The 15,665-nt window shown below is 43.0% G+C and overlaps 1 protein-coding gene across 1 annotated transcript in view; it reads left to right on the top strand.

The window, feature by feature from the left end:
* Positions 1 to 2,001: 2,001 nt before the first annotated feature.
* ADGRG4 (adhesion G protein-coupled receptor G4) overlaps positions 2,002 to 15,665 on the top strand; it is a 28,690-nt gene continuing 15,026 nt past the window's right edge. The window contains exons 1-10 of the mRNA XM_075763141.1: positions 2,002 to 2,609; positions 8,125 to 8,208; positions 8,655 to 8,749; positions 9,077 to 9,129; positions 10,245 to 10,284; positions 10,835 to 10,863; positions 12,069 to 12,217; positions 13,156 to 13,288; positions 13,777 to 13,895; positions 14,962 to 15,172. Of these exons, the coding sequence (XP_075619256.1) occupies positions 2,483 to 2,609; positions 8,125 to 8,208; positions 8,655 to 8,749; positions 9,077 to 9,129; positions 10,245 to 10,284; positions 10,835 to 10,863; positions 12,069 to 12,217; positions 13,156 to 13,288; positions 13,777 to 13,895; positions 14,962 to 15,172 (1,040 nt within the window). The 5' untranslated portion in view covers positions 2,002 to 2,482. The remainder of the gene's footprint in view (positions 2,610 to 8,124; positions 8,209 to 8,654; positions 8,750 to 9,076; positions 9,130 to 10,244; positions 10,285 to 10,834; positions 10,864 to 12,068; positions 12,218 to 13,155; positions 13,289 to 13,776; positions 13,896 to 14,961; positions 15,173 to 15,665) is intronic.

Raw genomic sequence — 15,665 nt, 5'->3', positions numbered from 1 at the left:
AAAGTATGGCTGAAGATGGTTGCTGCATTTTCTTGTGCTGTAATGAATTACACACTGCTTGAGCTGTAATTGAGTAGCTACATCCACCTCTCTGCATCCCCTAAAGCTCCATCATGGATCTCCTCCTGCACCCCAGCACTGGCCATGTGATTTCATGTGCAAAGCAGAGGCTGGTGTGTTAGTGGGGGGGTGCTGAACTCTCGTGCCCCCCAGGGGCCTCCACTGGATGAATGTTACACTGCTGTTATACTGCTGTTCTGAATCCTGCGTACTCCCACTCAAGGGGAAAATAATTATGTTGGGTGCAAACCACTGTCTTAGAGCTAGACCAGGATGCGGGTGCATGCTCCACAACACAGTGAGGTGTTCAGTGGAGCTGATTTTAGAGCCAAGACAGACATGAAAGATAGAAGAGTGGTGTTATGTGTAATAGAAATATTCTCTTTACACTTCAAGTGCCCAAGGTTATGCTAGGACAGCAACGCACCACTTTTGATCACCTACAGAGAATTAGACTCTGCGGATGGATTGTTTCCTACTTGTCTCCAGTTTGAAGCATGTGAAGCAGAAGTGCCAGCTACTTTTGCAGCCCCTGATGTGCATAACCTTTATCAGAAGTACAAATAGTCACTGTAGTTTTGTTGGTCAGGTTAGACTTGAGTGATTTATAATACCTGATTTGCATGGCAACCAGGTTTTGGAAAAAATTAAATTCATTTGAGGAAAATGCTGTAAATACAGCCCCTAGACGTACTTATAAGAGACTCAACATAATGTCTGTTCTTATCGAGAAGAAATATATCCTGAATTACCGAAGCACATGTAAACACGTGAGTGTAATGGCAAGTTAAAGGTGCAGATCACTTGGACAGGAGGGGCCTGGGTTACAGTTTGAGTCTGCTTAAATTTTACCCCTCTGATGGTGCACGTGGGGCCACCTCACCCTCTACAGAAACACTTTGTTGGTGGCAGATGGAGCTGGTGGAAGGTTTGGCTCCTGCCTGTGGTGACTGTGTGCTGCTGTCTAAACGCGTTGCCTGTGGCCCGGTGCTGCTCTGGGCTTTGTGCAGGGTCACAGAGATTCACGCCTGGGGAACGGACTTTGTCACGGCTGGTGGTCACTGCAGTGGGACTCGCTGAGTAGGACATCGTGGCAAATCCAGGAGCCAGAATGGAGATACGCATCTTAGCATTACACTGGGCTGCCTCCTGTCCCAGACGCTCACAACAGACACTTGCTGTGGAGTGCAAAACCCAGATAAGCAGAGTGAAAGACCCTCCACAGCTTGCTCATGCCCTTGCCAGACTGCTCCAGGGACCAAGGTTGGCTGAGTTAGAGTCATTGCAGCTACTACTCTGCTACTCTGCAGTTAGAGCTGGGGCCACATGTGGGCAAGTTACTCACTGCCAGTGTAGGTCTGCGGTTAGTATTACTCAGGGAGGTTGCCTCTGTCAGCAAAACCTTTTGAGTAGGTTGTAAAGATATAATGAGGTAATTTAAAGTAATGAAGAAAAAAGATGCCCAAACTGTCCGGAGCCTGAGAAAAGGACAATCCTTGTGATTTTTATTTTTAGCAGAAACCTTGACCTACAAACTGAAGGTCAGCAGTGTGATATGTCACCTGGGAGTGAAACCTGCAAGCAACCAAGCAAACTCTGCAAGCAACCAAGACCTTTGCACTGGACACCTGTACTGATACTGGATCATGTGTACCCTAGACATGAGTTCTGTGTTGATTCCTATTTGGCATGTCTTGAGAACTTCAACTTTTCCTCTGCAGAATTAAACTCATCTTCTCTTTACTGGTAGTGTGGGTGATCTCAGAATTAAATTTCAAAGGCAACAGAAACTAGAAATAGAATAAACTTTTGATTTTTTTAATCATCATTCAGGGAAGTACCTAATGAAGTCATATTGCAGCTACTTCTTTGGAAGTGATACTTTATTTCCCATCTTTACCCTTCTTCCTAGTGTTTTTTTTTTCTTACAGAAACACATTCTCTCCATGGAGAAAGACTGCATTTACTGGGAAGGAATGACAAGTATGTGTCTCTGATCAACTACAGCATCCCTCGGCTATGTCAGTTCACAGTGTGCATTGACCTAAACCGGACGGCCAATGTCAGCTCTTGGGCAGCATTTTCCTATGACACTAACAACACCTCCACTGACATAAATGACATAGAGCTTGGACTCTCCGGAGAAAACAAGCAGTTAAGACTCTATCTTTTTGGCACCAGACGAGACATTGAGATCAATCTGGCTCTTTTTGTGTGGTATAGCGTGTGCTGCTTGTGGGACACCAGGAAACATCTGCTGGAGGTCTACTGCAATGGTAATCTTGTGCATACTGAAACCATTGGCAGTGCTGAGTGCCTGAAACCTAACGGTAGCCTGGTGCTGGGTCATCTGCACAAAAGAAAAGATGGCTTTATTGTGCGGGTAAGCAACAGCTTCATTGGCAGCTTGTACTACTTCCAAATGTGGGACCGTGTGATGGGTCGGGAAGAGCTGCTGGACTGCGCCATGGGCAATGCTGTGAGCTGGAAGGAAGTGTACTGGAACTTCAGCGGCATCCTTCCCATTGCAGACCGTCACCTGCGCTGTGGTGAGTCTCAGTGATATTTTCTTTTCTTGGGGCTTGTGTGTTGCTGAGGATCACACACAGAGAGTAGACAACCCTCCACTGCTCAGGACAACAACAGGGATTGTCTAATAGCCTCCCAGTCACCGCTGCTGTGATTGAGACCAGGAGCGCGCAGGGCTGTAGCCGTGCACATGCCTTTGCCTACTCACTCCACACAGGCTCTTCTGGAAGCAGATACAGGGGCTGTGGTTGAGGGGAAGCTGGCAGGGGCAGGCCTCCAAAATCCCCTGGAGGCCGCCGGCAGGTGGCATCTTTTAGATGGACCTGCTAACGGTTCATCCTTCTGCTGAAGCACCAGCCTGCTACTCAGCTGGCCTGGCACTGAACAAGGTAGGCTGGACACAGAAATTTTCTTCAAATATGTTTAACAACATTTAACTAGAAGCATTAGTTAGATGATAGTAATCACTTTTCTGCAAGACTCCTGTCTGTTGTGTGCCCTAGATGGATGTTGCTTCATTGAAAAGCACTCTTTAGCAGCATTTTTATTCCTGATGCCTGTATGTATGTACTATACAGTATTTAAACGACAAAGTATTAAAACAGGGGACTGAGATTAATTGACTGATTGACTAATCGACATAAAGGTAATGACATGCCATGATATTTAGGTGCTCCACAATAATAATCTTTACTAATCCTCTGTAAGATGATGGCTTCACAGGGAAAGCAGAGGCACAGTTAGAAGTAATTGGTCATTTTTGGTGTCCAGTTTGAGAATCTAAGGAGTGTCCTATCAGACAGCACGTTTCCATCAAGTACAGCATCCGCTGCCTTCACTGCACTTTCCCATCTCCTGCTCCAGGTTTCATCGAACCAGAGCCCAAGGCAGTGAGAAGAGCATCAGGAAAGCACCGACTGTGGCTGAAACCTGTGCTCAGAGGGATTTCCCCCACCTCCCTCTTTGCACACCCCCTCGCTCTGCACCAGAGAATGCAGGCACTAATAACAATTGCTGTAAATTACAACCTTCCCATCTGTCTCTTGGCTCCCTGCCACACCACCTTTATCCAGGCAGTCCTCTTTTTGCACTGCATCTTGCCTGAGCTATATCCCCACTCGTGTCGCTGACTGGGGGGAGGGACATGACCTGATGAGGAGGGAGGAGGAAGGCTCAGTTTCCCTTTTCCAATTAACACCTTTGCCCTCGGGCACATTTGCTCTGTGGGAAAGGTGTGTGCTTGGCTTGGCAAGGAGTTGTGAGCAGCTTAGTCATGTTTGCTGATGAAAAGTTTAGCACCTAAAATCAAAGCCTCCGCTCACCGTTCCTGGACTTTGACTTTTCAAAAACAACAACCTGGACGAATTTGAGCAGCTTTTTAGTGAGACAAAGCACATTAGAGAGAGGCTTTCAATGGTCAAAGCATGTTTTCCCTCTAAAGCAGTCCCCAAGACCCAAGTGATTTCCTCTAGTTAGGATTCTCCAGTGCAGCTTGAATTGGACATTCAGTCTGGAAAATGTTGGTCCAAATACTCAAAGGTTATCAGCAAGGAGAAACAGCAGCATGTCTCAAGTGATGAACTACACCAACGGGCACCAAGGCTACTCTTGCCTATGGTGCCATGAACCACTGGATCCACATTGTGTTCCACACTGGGAGAACAGTTTTTCCCAAGAGCAATAACTAAGATGACTGTTGTAAAGTCCATAAAATTTAATCATGTTTGAGAATCTGTCATGTGTCAGATCTTGGCAAGACCTCTGCTTCCACTATAAATCTCCTTACTTTAATTAACTGAAATTTGTGAGCTAGCTATTGCACAGAAGCATGCTGATGATCCACTAGGTAGGAATAACAGTGAGTGGTGTAAATACATACTGAGATTTATGTCCTGTCAGACAGGGGAAGCTGCACTTGGCCATAGTCTGTATGGATTGTCCATATGGGGTCGTACATATGGAGTCTATGTGAGAACATTTGGAGCATGCGTGTAAGAAATAGTTGTGCCAAAGTGTTGCTATGTAATGAAATGTCACAGGGACGTGCCGTTTCAATGCTGATGTGGTGATTCAGATTGTTACTTATGCTCTATGACAATTATTAGCTGCAAGGTTTGCTTCTCGTGTTTATATATGTTGTTTATAGACATAGACCTGGACATTGCTTTAGTTTACAGGGCTTGGTTCACCTTGACAGTGGACAGTTTATGCAGTTGTGCTGGGAAGTTGGGCAGCCTGCTTTGTTTTGGAAATCCTACAATAATTTTGGAAAGCCAGGACTCATTTAGGCAAAGTGAGTGAAACTTCTCACATAAATGTAGCAGGAAGCTGCCTTAAGAAGGTGTGATGACTTTTTATAAGTGATAGAATTATCACAGAAATTGCACTGGCTTTGGTTTATAGCAGAAGTGAAGTTATTGTTCTGTCTCTGCTTTTTTTCCCAGAGTTCTTGAAGATGATCCTTTAGTTTTCCAGCTTGGCTGGGCCTTTGCTAAAAGTGTAGAAGTAAAAGTGTGTGTGCTAATCCTCTCACTGACTCACAGTCTTCATCTCTTCCTCCCCCTACCTCACCCACACACTGATTTCTGATTTTCTTCTTAATTTTAAGTAAGCTGGAAGAGGGATGAATATATAATATCTGAAAATGACTGCTAATAATATAGAAATATATTTATTACAGTTCTCTTATTGGTTGGTCTAATTCTTGCTGCTTTTCTATTGGAAACCATACGTATTTACAGGATGCCAAGTAAACCATTTATTAAATTATCAAATCAAAATCCATGTTAAAAACGTCAGTGGCACAGTATTTTTCTAACTTCAGATCTCATCTGTCATCACTCCTTAGCCCTCATTTCGTGAATGGAATTACATGCATGTTAATTAAAGCAAATGAAGTTGCAGGATGTGGCTAGTCGCACACCTGCCTGCTGGTAATGATCCTTGACATGTGAGAATAAACAGATTGTTGTTTTCTTCAGGTGGTAATGAGAAAGAGAAAGAAATAAATTAGAATCTGTGAAGTTGTAATTATGCTTCATTTGTCAGATGAGAATGGCATTGAGAGTTACATTCCTGATTAGAACGGTGTCCTGCTTTCAGCGGAGATAGAGTTAATTTTCTTTCTAGTAGCCACTGTAGTGCTGTGTATCGGATTTAGTATGAGAGTAATGTGATAACACACTGATGTTTTTAGTTGTTGATAGCTAGTTGTTGTCTCTACACTAAGTCAAGGACTTTTCAGCTTCTCACACCCTGCCAGGTGCAGAAGAAGCTGAGAGAGCAGGGGTTAAACCACGACAAATGGGTTTGAGATTTGTTTGGCCATTTCTCTGTTATTTTTTTTCCCCCTGCAGATTTTTCTGATTCATCCTGGCTGACACTGGGTGATGTCATACATCACCCCTGAGACAATGGTTTTTGAAACATTAAACCAATAACAACAGGAGCAGAGTGGAGCCCATAATCACCCAGCTATATGCAGATCCCTCCTATCTGGAGAGGATCTGCAGCACTGTAACAGTCAGGAGGACAAGTTAAACCCCAGGTGTACTAACAGTGTGGTTTATGGCTTTACAAATCATAGCCTAATATCATACGTGTATTTCTCTAAGGAAAGAAAAATGCATTTACTCCAGTGGTAGGGCGTGTCGGCATAGCATTGGCCCTTCTGCGTTCTCATCGCATTTCCTCTACAACAGCAGTTCTTAAAAAAAGCTTATAACAAGAGACTCATTTTCTGTCAGCTTGAAACCAGGGACTAATTTTTTGTAGTATCACACTGGGGCTCACTGACCCCATCTCTGCAGCTTCGCACCACAGGAAGGCAGAGAGGTTTCCACTAGAAGTTGAAGCTGTGGGATTAAAGTCACTGGGGATGCTGGAATATCTGCCTCTCTGCAGCACTGGGGGTCAGGTACTCCGGGTTTTGTTCTTTGTATTCTCACGGTAGTATGTGTTGTGAGGATGGGGAGGGCTTGGTGTGCACGGGGGTTGGAGGGAAAAGCACATCCCCTTAGTTTCAGGTCCTTCTGTTTTTTTTAGAGGGGTTGTTTTCCTTTGTCCTGGCTCGCTGCCAGCTCTGAGCCTGCTGCCTCTGCTGATGACACGGCAGGGGCTGAAACCAGCTAGATCCTGAGGTGACACCAAAACACAGACTGGCACCTCCAGGGAGGATTTGGAGGCTGAAGGTCTGAGCTGAAGCCTGAAGGGTCTGAGCTTAGTCTGCAGGAGCCAGCCTTGGAGAGACGGCTGGGAGCTGGACTTCCAATTTTACGTGTTCATGAAGTCAGAACTCAGAAATTACTCTGGTTTGACTTTGTGCTGAGCACACAGCCGGTGGCTTAATGTAAAGGGTGAAATTGCTTGTTTGTCTAGGAAGCAGAAGCTTGTATACTGTAGCGTGCCTGTTCAGAAGGGGCTTTTGACTTCGGCTGTCCTTTCAATTTCACAAAATAATTTGAAGCTATTTAGGACAAAAATAGGAGGCTTCAAGTTGTTAACAGACCCTGTTTCTGTTATTGTCCATAGATGTGTTGCCATTGATTTGAATGGGTCAGAGACGGGCTGTTATATTTTAAGCATGGGTGATTCTCCTTACCTTGAACTACAGTAGAGAAAACAATGTTTTATGAAGCATGGCCTTATCCTACTTATTTCCAACCACATTCCTTATTCATAGACATTTGGCTTTGTATTCATATGTTAAGTTTATTTCTCTTAGTCAGAGCTAGAATGTCAAGTCTCTGACAGTCATGTGAGTGAAGAAAAAACCACAAATTACCAGCATAGCAAGGAAATGGTACCTCCAGAGCAAAATGTTGTGATCCTGCTTTTCTTTCATCACCGAGGCCTGTAACGTTATACGGTGATTTGGTTCGCTGCAATTTTCTGTAGTACAGATGTGACAAACATCACCTGTTTTGTCCTTGTCTGCCTGGTGATGTGGCAGATTGCATGTGAAATGCAAAAATCATATCTGGTTTGACAAGGTGATTCACTTCAAGGAAAATTAGCTGCGAACGAATTCTCTGAATGGTTTACTTTGAAAACGACAGGCAGGGTGGCCGGCATTTATAATGGGAATCCTTATGCCAGGTTATCATTAAATCAGAGACCATGAATATCAATGTCCACCTCACATTCGTTGCTGCACGTTAAGCCATTAGCATTCGGCGTTTGACAAATGCCTTTTCCTGAAGGCTGGCACAGGGGAAGGGAACAGAGAGATAACTGCTCTTTGACAGAAGCAACGAAAAAAGATAATGTGGCATAGACTCTGGTCTTCCTCGTGATCTAAACTCTGCAAATCCTGTTTTCTCCCTTGTAACACTGTAGTTACCTCTGGAGAAATTCCCCCCCCTCCCTGGTGTATTTTCCCCCTTTGCCTCCACCCTGCAGAGGTCTGTGGAACAACAGCAGCTCTTTGTTACGATGACCTTCGCTGAAGGACTCATACCTCTCTCTCACCTGGACTGTGCTCTTCCTTACGCTTTTGCCACTGTGGATTCTTAGGCCTTTTAATGTTCCTTTCAGCAGGATCGAGTGAAGCATCGTCAACAAGGGCTCCCATGCTGCCACCGTTATCCCCGACCAGTAGCACCAATGGCACCATTCCACGTAAGTGCCAAATGAGGCTGTTTTAAATGCTGTCACGACCATCACTGACACTGATTGACACCACACACATGACCATTTAATACTCAGTCACATGTTTAAGCTATTGCTGCTTAGCAAGGTGTCAAACGTCAGCAGATCCTCCTGCTGCGTAAGTCAGTCCTATGCATTCTTAGCGGGCAGTAAAATCCAAGGTAGTGCACCCACAAGTACGAACCACAATTTGTTTGTTAAGGTGTCACAACTTGGCCGTGTTCTTGGGTCCTTAGGCTCTTCAGTAAATTTCTAGACTCGGACACTTGGAGAGTGGGATTTCCCAAAGAGTCTTGGTGACTGTGGGAATGGGAAACACAACCGTGGTTGAACGGAGGGGTGAGGAGATGGGAAGGGGTGCAGGCACATTCTGTGCAAACTAGGGGATGCATCTCACTTATGTTCTCTTCTTACAGTCAGCTTCTTTAACGTTGACATGAACTTTTCCCTTTTCTACAAATCTGAGAGAGCTCCTGATTACTATGATGCAAGGAAGCTTCTTGGAAACTGGGTGAGTAGCTTTCTTTTCTCATTCTCATGTATTTCTAGCAAGTATCAGATGATAAGGACAGCTGGTGCAGAATGCAAACTTATGGGAGAACACGGAGATGAGGAGCCATGTGACAATATTGTGGCGTTTCAGAATCATGTTATCCAATGCATTTTTAACAGGATAAAATTAAATTCAGAAGGAAGGGAAAAGTGTTGACATTTTGCAAAAATTTTTAGCCATTTTCATCAGGATTTAGAATTTTGATGACAATTCTAAATTTACAAGCCGGTCTAGATAAAGTATCAATAAATCAAGTTAATAAAAATGTTATTGTTTTCTTTCCAGTTTAGTATCATATTTACTGGAGAAGAATTTGTGATGACAAACTTTAAAGTCAGGTAAGCGTCTGGCTGTAAAGTGGTGTCACCTTGACCCTCTGTCCTTTGAGCAAAATTGCAGCCAGGTTCCAAATACCCATTTCACAACTGGCCAGTCCTGTGACAAGGGTATAAACCAATCCTCCAGATCTGTACAACTGCGGTCACGTGGAACACCCACATTTTGTTTACTGGGCTCATTCACCTGAAAATATATATCCTGCCTAATGCAAGGCAAGTAGCTGCTGCTGCTACCCTGAGACCTCATCTCTGGCCATATAAATTGGATGAAGATGAAACCTTTGCTGCCTCTGCAGTGTGGGAGCAATGCGTCAGGTGGGCTGATGTATCTGGTATGCCATCCTGGCAAGTCAAAAAGTACAGAAATAGGCACTTGCGGGAGATGGAAAGTAGGGCAGAGTGCTGGTACCTGCAGGGTCCATTCATGTGAGTATTGCTGAAGGCCTGTTTCTGCGATTGCGTGTGAGTGTGAAAGAGTTTAGGGGTCATGTCCGTCCGCAGAGTGAGGGTCACAGATCCCTGGGGGCTGTCTACTTTGTGTAAGTACGTACACACTGGCTCTTGTGTGGCAGTGTCTAATGAAAGGATATTCTAGATCCAAAACCCTGCTCAGAAGCAATGGCTTTTTGCATGACTCCTCTATTTCATAGCTTTTAGCCCAATCTGCTGTATTCCTATCTGAACCGTGAGCAGCTGAGAGGGATACTTAGCAATTCATAAAAGGATCCCTTGTACAGACTTGGAGTTTTATAATTTTATGCATATTTTGACTTCCTACTATCGTCTCTGACTTCCACAGTTACTGCTTGCTTTACAAATGACAGTGCAGTAACACTCTGCACTGTTTACATGGGGTGAATCCGACTTGGAAAACCGTAAGAGAAGGGTGGGTCCCATTCTGGAATACGCGTTTTTTGTCAGGGTGCATATCTGTTACAGCACTTGTTCTTGGCGATTTATGTTCACGCACCTCTGCTGAATTCAAGATGACTTTTCTGCTGCAAGGTCTGGCTCATTGTGGTAGCAAAATATTTTTTATAGGTGATAGCAGAATGGGGCGTGGTCTATTTATATGCTTACTGTGAAATAATTATTCTATTCTTTTTTGTTTGCAGGGGTATTTATCCACAAAGCAGTGTCTATAAGAGGGCTCATGTATGTAATTTGATATTTTCTGCTTTAAAAACTTACTTTCTCTTATCTCTGCATAGAGGATATAGTAGTTGCATGGTCTAAATGCTAATACTATTGTGATTTATTGAAATTATTAAATATTGACCTTCAATCTGGTAGGTGTACCCCATGCAAATAGTTGGGCTGGAGAGCCACTATGTTTCAATAGATATTGATATGTTCTGTGCAGACAAAGGAATGCTGGATGTGCCCAGCACTATCTGCAAGCAGACTACTTTGCAATAGCCTTCTGGTGAGCACACTCATTGAACAGCATTAAACATAGATCCACTCTGCTCTCTGCATGACGCAGCATCAATGCACTATGAGGTTCTGCTTTATCCTGATGTACCTCCAGAAATACTGTGAAACAAAAGCTACTCTAGAGAGTCAGGTCCTAGTAACATTTAAAGCAATAGGATCTATTTTAATGAGCACATTGAGTTTCTACTGTTTGCTTTCCTTAAAATCCAAGTTGTGCCAGTTAATTTTTAATCATCTTCTAATTTTTTGTGTCCTTCTATGTGAACGGAAGATGAAGGTAAAGCAGATGTCACAAAGGTAAGACCCATGGTTATGAACTGGGTGTCTGTAGTTCATATTGATTTCATTTTCAGGGTGAGGAGGAATTATACCCCTTCTCGGCTGTTTTAGCTTCAGAGTAAGTGTGGAATCTTTAGTTGTCTAAACCAGAAAAGCACATGTGGAGTCAGATCCACAGTAATTCTTGACTTGGGGAAACATATTTGAGCATCCAAGGTTTCCCTCTCATACCCCATACCTTGGTGGGCTCCAGGTGCTTCCATGGCAAGCTGGGCAGTTTGCACTCACTCTAAGAGCTGGCTGTGAGCAGCATCCTTCACTGGGGCCAGAACAGTGGGTGGACAGTGCCCCAGAAGTCTGCCAGGATGAATCATGCACCTCTTCTGTAGGAAATCCTAATTGCCTTCTGACCTCAGGCCAGAAAAGAAAGGAAAGCTGGGTTCCCATCACCTTCAAGGGGTTGCAAATGGTTTACAAAGGCAATGCTGAGTGGGGAACAACTGTGTAGAAACAGGAGTGAGCTAGAAACACATGAAACATCCCAGTCCAAAGGAAACCTCACTCGTTAGCCCTCAGTTAAATTAGAGGTCCATTGAGGTGATCCACGCACAACTGAGAGCTGGCTTTTGTTTCCTTCTGTCACATGTGAAGCCACTCAAAGATTGAGATACAGTCTTTCCAAACCTCGTAAAGCCAGCAAATGTAGTTATCCAGAAGAATAGCTGTTTTGAGGAGAAAAAAGCTGGAATCTGGTGGAGCCACAGAATGCACTTAGTTAAGTCTCAGTTTTCCAGGGAGCCTTGGAGTCTGCCACCTCTGTTGGGACAGAGAAGTACTCAGGTACCTCATTGTTTTATGACTAGCTCACTCCAAACGTTAAAACATGGTTGAAAAATTCTTACTTTTGACAGAGTTGTTCCTTTGCCAGGATAACCTGATTAGGAAATCTTTTGAGGTATTTACCATGAAACTATAAATAGATTCTTGTACCTGTATTCCCAATAATTTGTACTTTAGAAAGCATTTCCAGCAATAAGGTACTAGTGTATAGAAGAGGTGGCGTTTGCTGGCATTTGTCATAGGATTGCACTTATGGTGAACAAAATACATACATAAATTGTCCCATTCAATATAGTTTTCTGAGTTATTCCTTAATTTTGTAGCTACTTACAGTTGTAAAATGTTACTAATATGGTAGCCTTGTTTGTGTATTATATCTATAGCTACGTCTGTAAGGGCATTATAAAGGCTACATCACTTGAAATGCAAGAAGTGCTGAGTTCCAAGATCAAACAGTTGTTGAATGACACTTACAAGGAGGGACCACTATCCTTATTTGTGAAGCCTGAAGATGTGGCTGTCAAGCCAATAGGTAATATATCGTTAAAACTTCATTGAAATCCCATGCATTGTAATTCTGGCTACAAGAGTTTTATCTAATTGAAACTTCGTGGAATGGTTAAGGCTAGAAAACATCGCTACAAGTAGCTAGGCTGACCTCATCTGATGCACAAGCTGCAGAGCATCATGCTATGACAGCAAGACTGAAAACTTAAGTTCCAGACAAACAGAGGTAAGGTAAAACTGGAATCCTGATTCCGAGGCAGGTCTGAGCACCTTTGCCATGAAGGGAAGGTCAGGCTGATGCAGCTGCAAATCCAGGAGCCCCTGCTCATAGCCGGTGGCCCAGAGCCTGGCTATTGGGAGAGACCAGAGCCAAACATGGAAACCAAACCCATTGCAGACATTTGCTTAATGCCAGTGCATATTGGACCAAGCCTCAAATGGCAAATAATCTCTTTGTTGGTTTGGTTACAATCCCTATTGCTCTTTAAAATACAGAAGTAAGCCAGAGATAGGAGCTATAGACTGTACCTGAAATTCAAACCCACACTTTATACTAAAGACTTACAAAAGATCAGCTGCAGACAATTAAACTACAAGCCTGGAGGAAAGACATTGATGGGATAAGGAGGGGCAGTAAGAAAGCACCTTCAGATAGATTAGACAAGCCTGCAGGATGCAGTGTCATTAAATACGGTTTGTGGTGCTGGGAAATGAACACTTTACCTGAGAACTGACCTTGTAGGACAAAAGAGAAGAAGGTCATAGAAGAACAGGTGAAATATTTAAGCAAAATTTATTCTTGCAGCCGATAAACTTGTAAAATACTCCTATCCAGTCTGCAAATTACAGCTCAGTCCCATCAGGAAGGGAGGTCCAGAGAACAGCTGGGTCCCTGGGTGTCAGAGGGGTCTTCTTTTTGACTATTAAATCTTTTTAAAGAGCTTTTATATATTTCTTCCTCAGCACTAATGGATTGTCCAGAAAGCTTTTCACACACAACCTATAAGGGAAATTATTCCTGGCCGCTAACAAGTCCAGCTACCAAAACGGAGGTCAGCTGCAAGAAAAACCCTCTGCAGTCTGCTCAAAGGAGTTGGTGAGTGATGAGATCATCTCACTTTGGTTCTCGCGTGTGAAACAGGTGGGAGCACCAAGGTTTGTGTGATGGGGAACCAGATGGTGGTCTGTGCTGGCACACAGCAGTGCATGCCAAGAAAGTTGCATAGTATACAGGGCCAGTCCAGCAGAGCTTGCATGAAAAGGGAGTAGTACATCATTTCCATCACCTGCAGCCAGTCCAAGCCACCACAGTAAGAAGGTGACTTTCTGCTTGGGCTGGGAGGGGACACAGATGCACCGTAGCATTTTGTGCCATCCTTTCACGGCTCTCTGCCCTCCAATACCTCTAGATGCATTTCAAATTGCTCTGGCATTTGGGCTCTGGGAAATGAGTGCTAAGTCACAGCTGATTTGCAAGTTAGTTTTCAAAATTGGGCTAATTAATTACATTCTCAGCTACTTGAATGGGAAATATGAGGAACATCAATTTTTCTTGTAACAATGTACACTGTTTTATTTTTTCAGTGCAATTAATATTGAACTTGAACAAGCTTTTTGGAAGAAACCAAATATGACTGAATGTAAATTACTGGAAGAACTTCCAAATAATATTTTAGACCTCCATGATATCATGATAACAGAAGGTAAGGCACCAGATACTTCAGTGACACAGTGATTCAAAATAAAAATAGTTATACTCAGATAATGCTTACATTGGACATCTGAAGAACTGAAGCGAAAAGGTTGTTTTATATACACCCTACTCACCTGGTCATCTTAAAGCATTTTTATTGTAGATGAATTTTGCAGGTGCTTCAAAATTCTCTAGCTATCACTTTGAAGACTTGTCTCAAATCCTACACTTAGATTTGGAACTAAGTAAATAACCAATAAGTCACGTGACAGGCTTTGCCTATCTGTACTCTACTACCACATCAAAATATTTCATAGTTCATGTTCTGTAGATCTCATACAAAGAAGCACAAATCAGTGTATGGAATTGAAAAGTTTGTGCTGCAATTCATGTAAGCTATAAGGTGACCAGTACCACCTGATTATACCTTCTTTTAAGCTATGCCAAACAGATCAAATTGTGTGACTGGTGAACAAAAACAATACCATAGCTTATCCACCTACTCGGCAGTGGCATCAAATAATAGATCATTGAAAGATATCTGCAGTTGCGTACAGTCTGTCTGACTCCCAGGGTGTAAAACTCTGCTTCTATAAAAAAATTATAGAAGGATGATGAGATGATGAATGGCAAATACAACTTTTCAAACTATACCATTCAGAATTTGCTTTGGCTGCTATACCAGTTAAGCAGCATTTGGGGAGTGGGGTGGATCTTTTACCTAATTTTGAACTCACAAATGCTTGTAAACATGATCAAAGTTAAAACTAAGTATTATTTACAGGTAATCTTTATAATCCAAAAGCAGGCGATAATATTCTTATTCTTCCTTTAAAATACAACCTGAGATATCCGGGTTTTGCTTTGAAGTTTTTGCCAGTTTCATTGACATGTTGAGGGCTTATTGACTTATTCTTAGGTGACAATTTTGTAATAGATCAGAAGCATTATGACCATATGGAAAGAGAGGAGAAGCAGACTAACTACTTGCTTTAACAAGGAGTAGAGACATGTAGCTATATAGCTAGGCATGTAGCTATGCCACATAGATTGTCTGTAGTTTCTTTTTTTTTCAGAGAACGCACAAGATGTTGTACAGCATATTTTATACCTCTTGCCAGATGCAACACTGCATATGGAAGAATTAGAAATCATTGCAAGTAAAATTTCTGATATTGTAAGGCTTGCAGATATGAGTGTGACACTTGCAGGGACTATATTGTCGATACTAAACTATATTTTGCTGCAAGAAATAGAAGATCAGAACACTAGAAAAATGACCAATAGGTAAGTGAGATAACTTGCCCAGAAGTGGCTTCCTAAGCTAAAATGGCACCATGGAGTAATTCATTCAGTCTATTAAAATATCACCACAAGAGTTAGCAATTTCTGTACTTGGATCTTAAACATGTGTGTGGTTCTTAGCAGTAGAAAATGGTTATTGTGTTGTCAAAGGTGCTTTTACCAGAACCAGTTCTGCAGAAGTCACCATCACAGAGCTGTTCTCTCTGGGCATCTCAGCCTGGAGGGCAGATCAGGGTGACTGCCTAGCTGCCCGCTCAGCTCAGCTCAGCTCAGCAGTGATCTTTACAGCTCAGCAGGTCTGTTGGCAGGTCAGCCTGGAGACACGTGTCTGTTCCACCAGCACACCAGAGCCGAGCACTGCACCTTTGCTGATAAAGATTTTTCAGACATAGCTATTCAATGTTAGACTTCAAAATGCACATTTAGGATCCTACGTCCATTGTGTGATTCTCACACATGCTAAAATTAAGGTTGC

The sequence above is a fragment of the Balearica regulorum genome, chromosome 11, assembly GCF_011004875.1.
Source record: "Balearica regulorum gibbericeps isolate bBalReg1 chromosome 11, bBalReg1.pri, whole genome shotgun sequence".
Taxonomy (NCBI): domain Eukaryota; kingdom Metazoa; phylum Chordata; class Aves; order Gruiformes; family Gruidae; genus Balearica; species Balearica regulorum.
The sequence above is the reverse complement of the archived record's forward strand: the minus strand, read 5'-3'. Positions and strand labels throughout refer to the sequence as shown.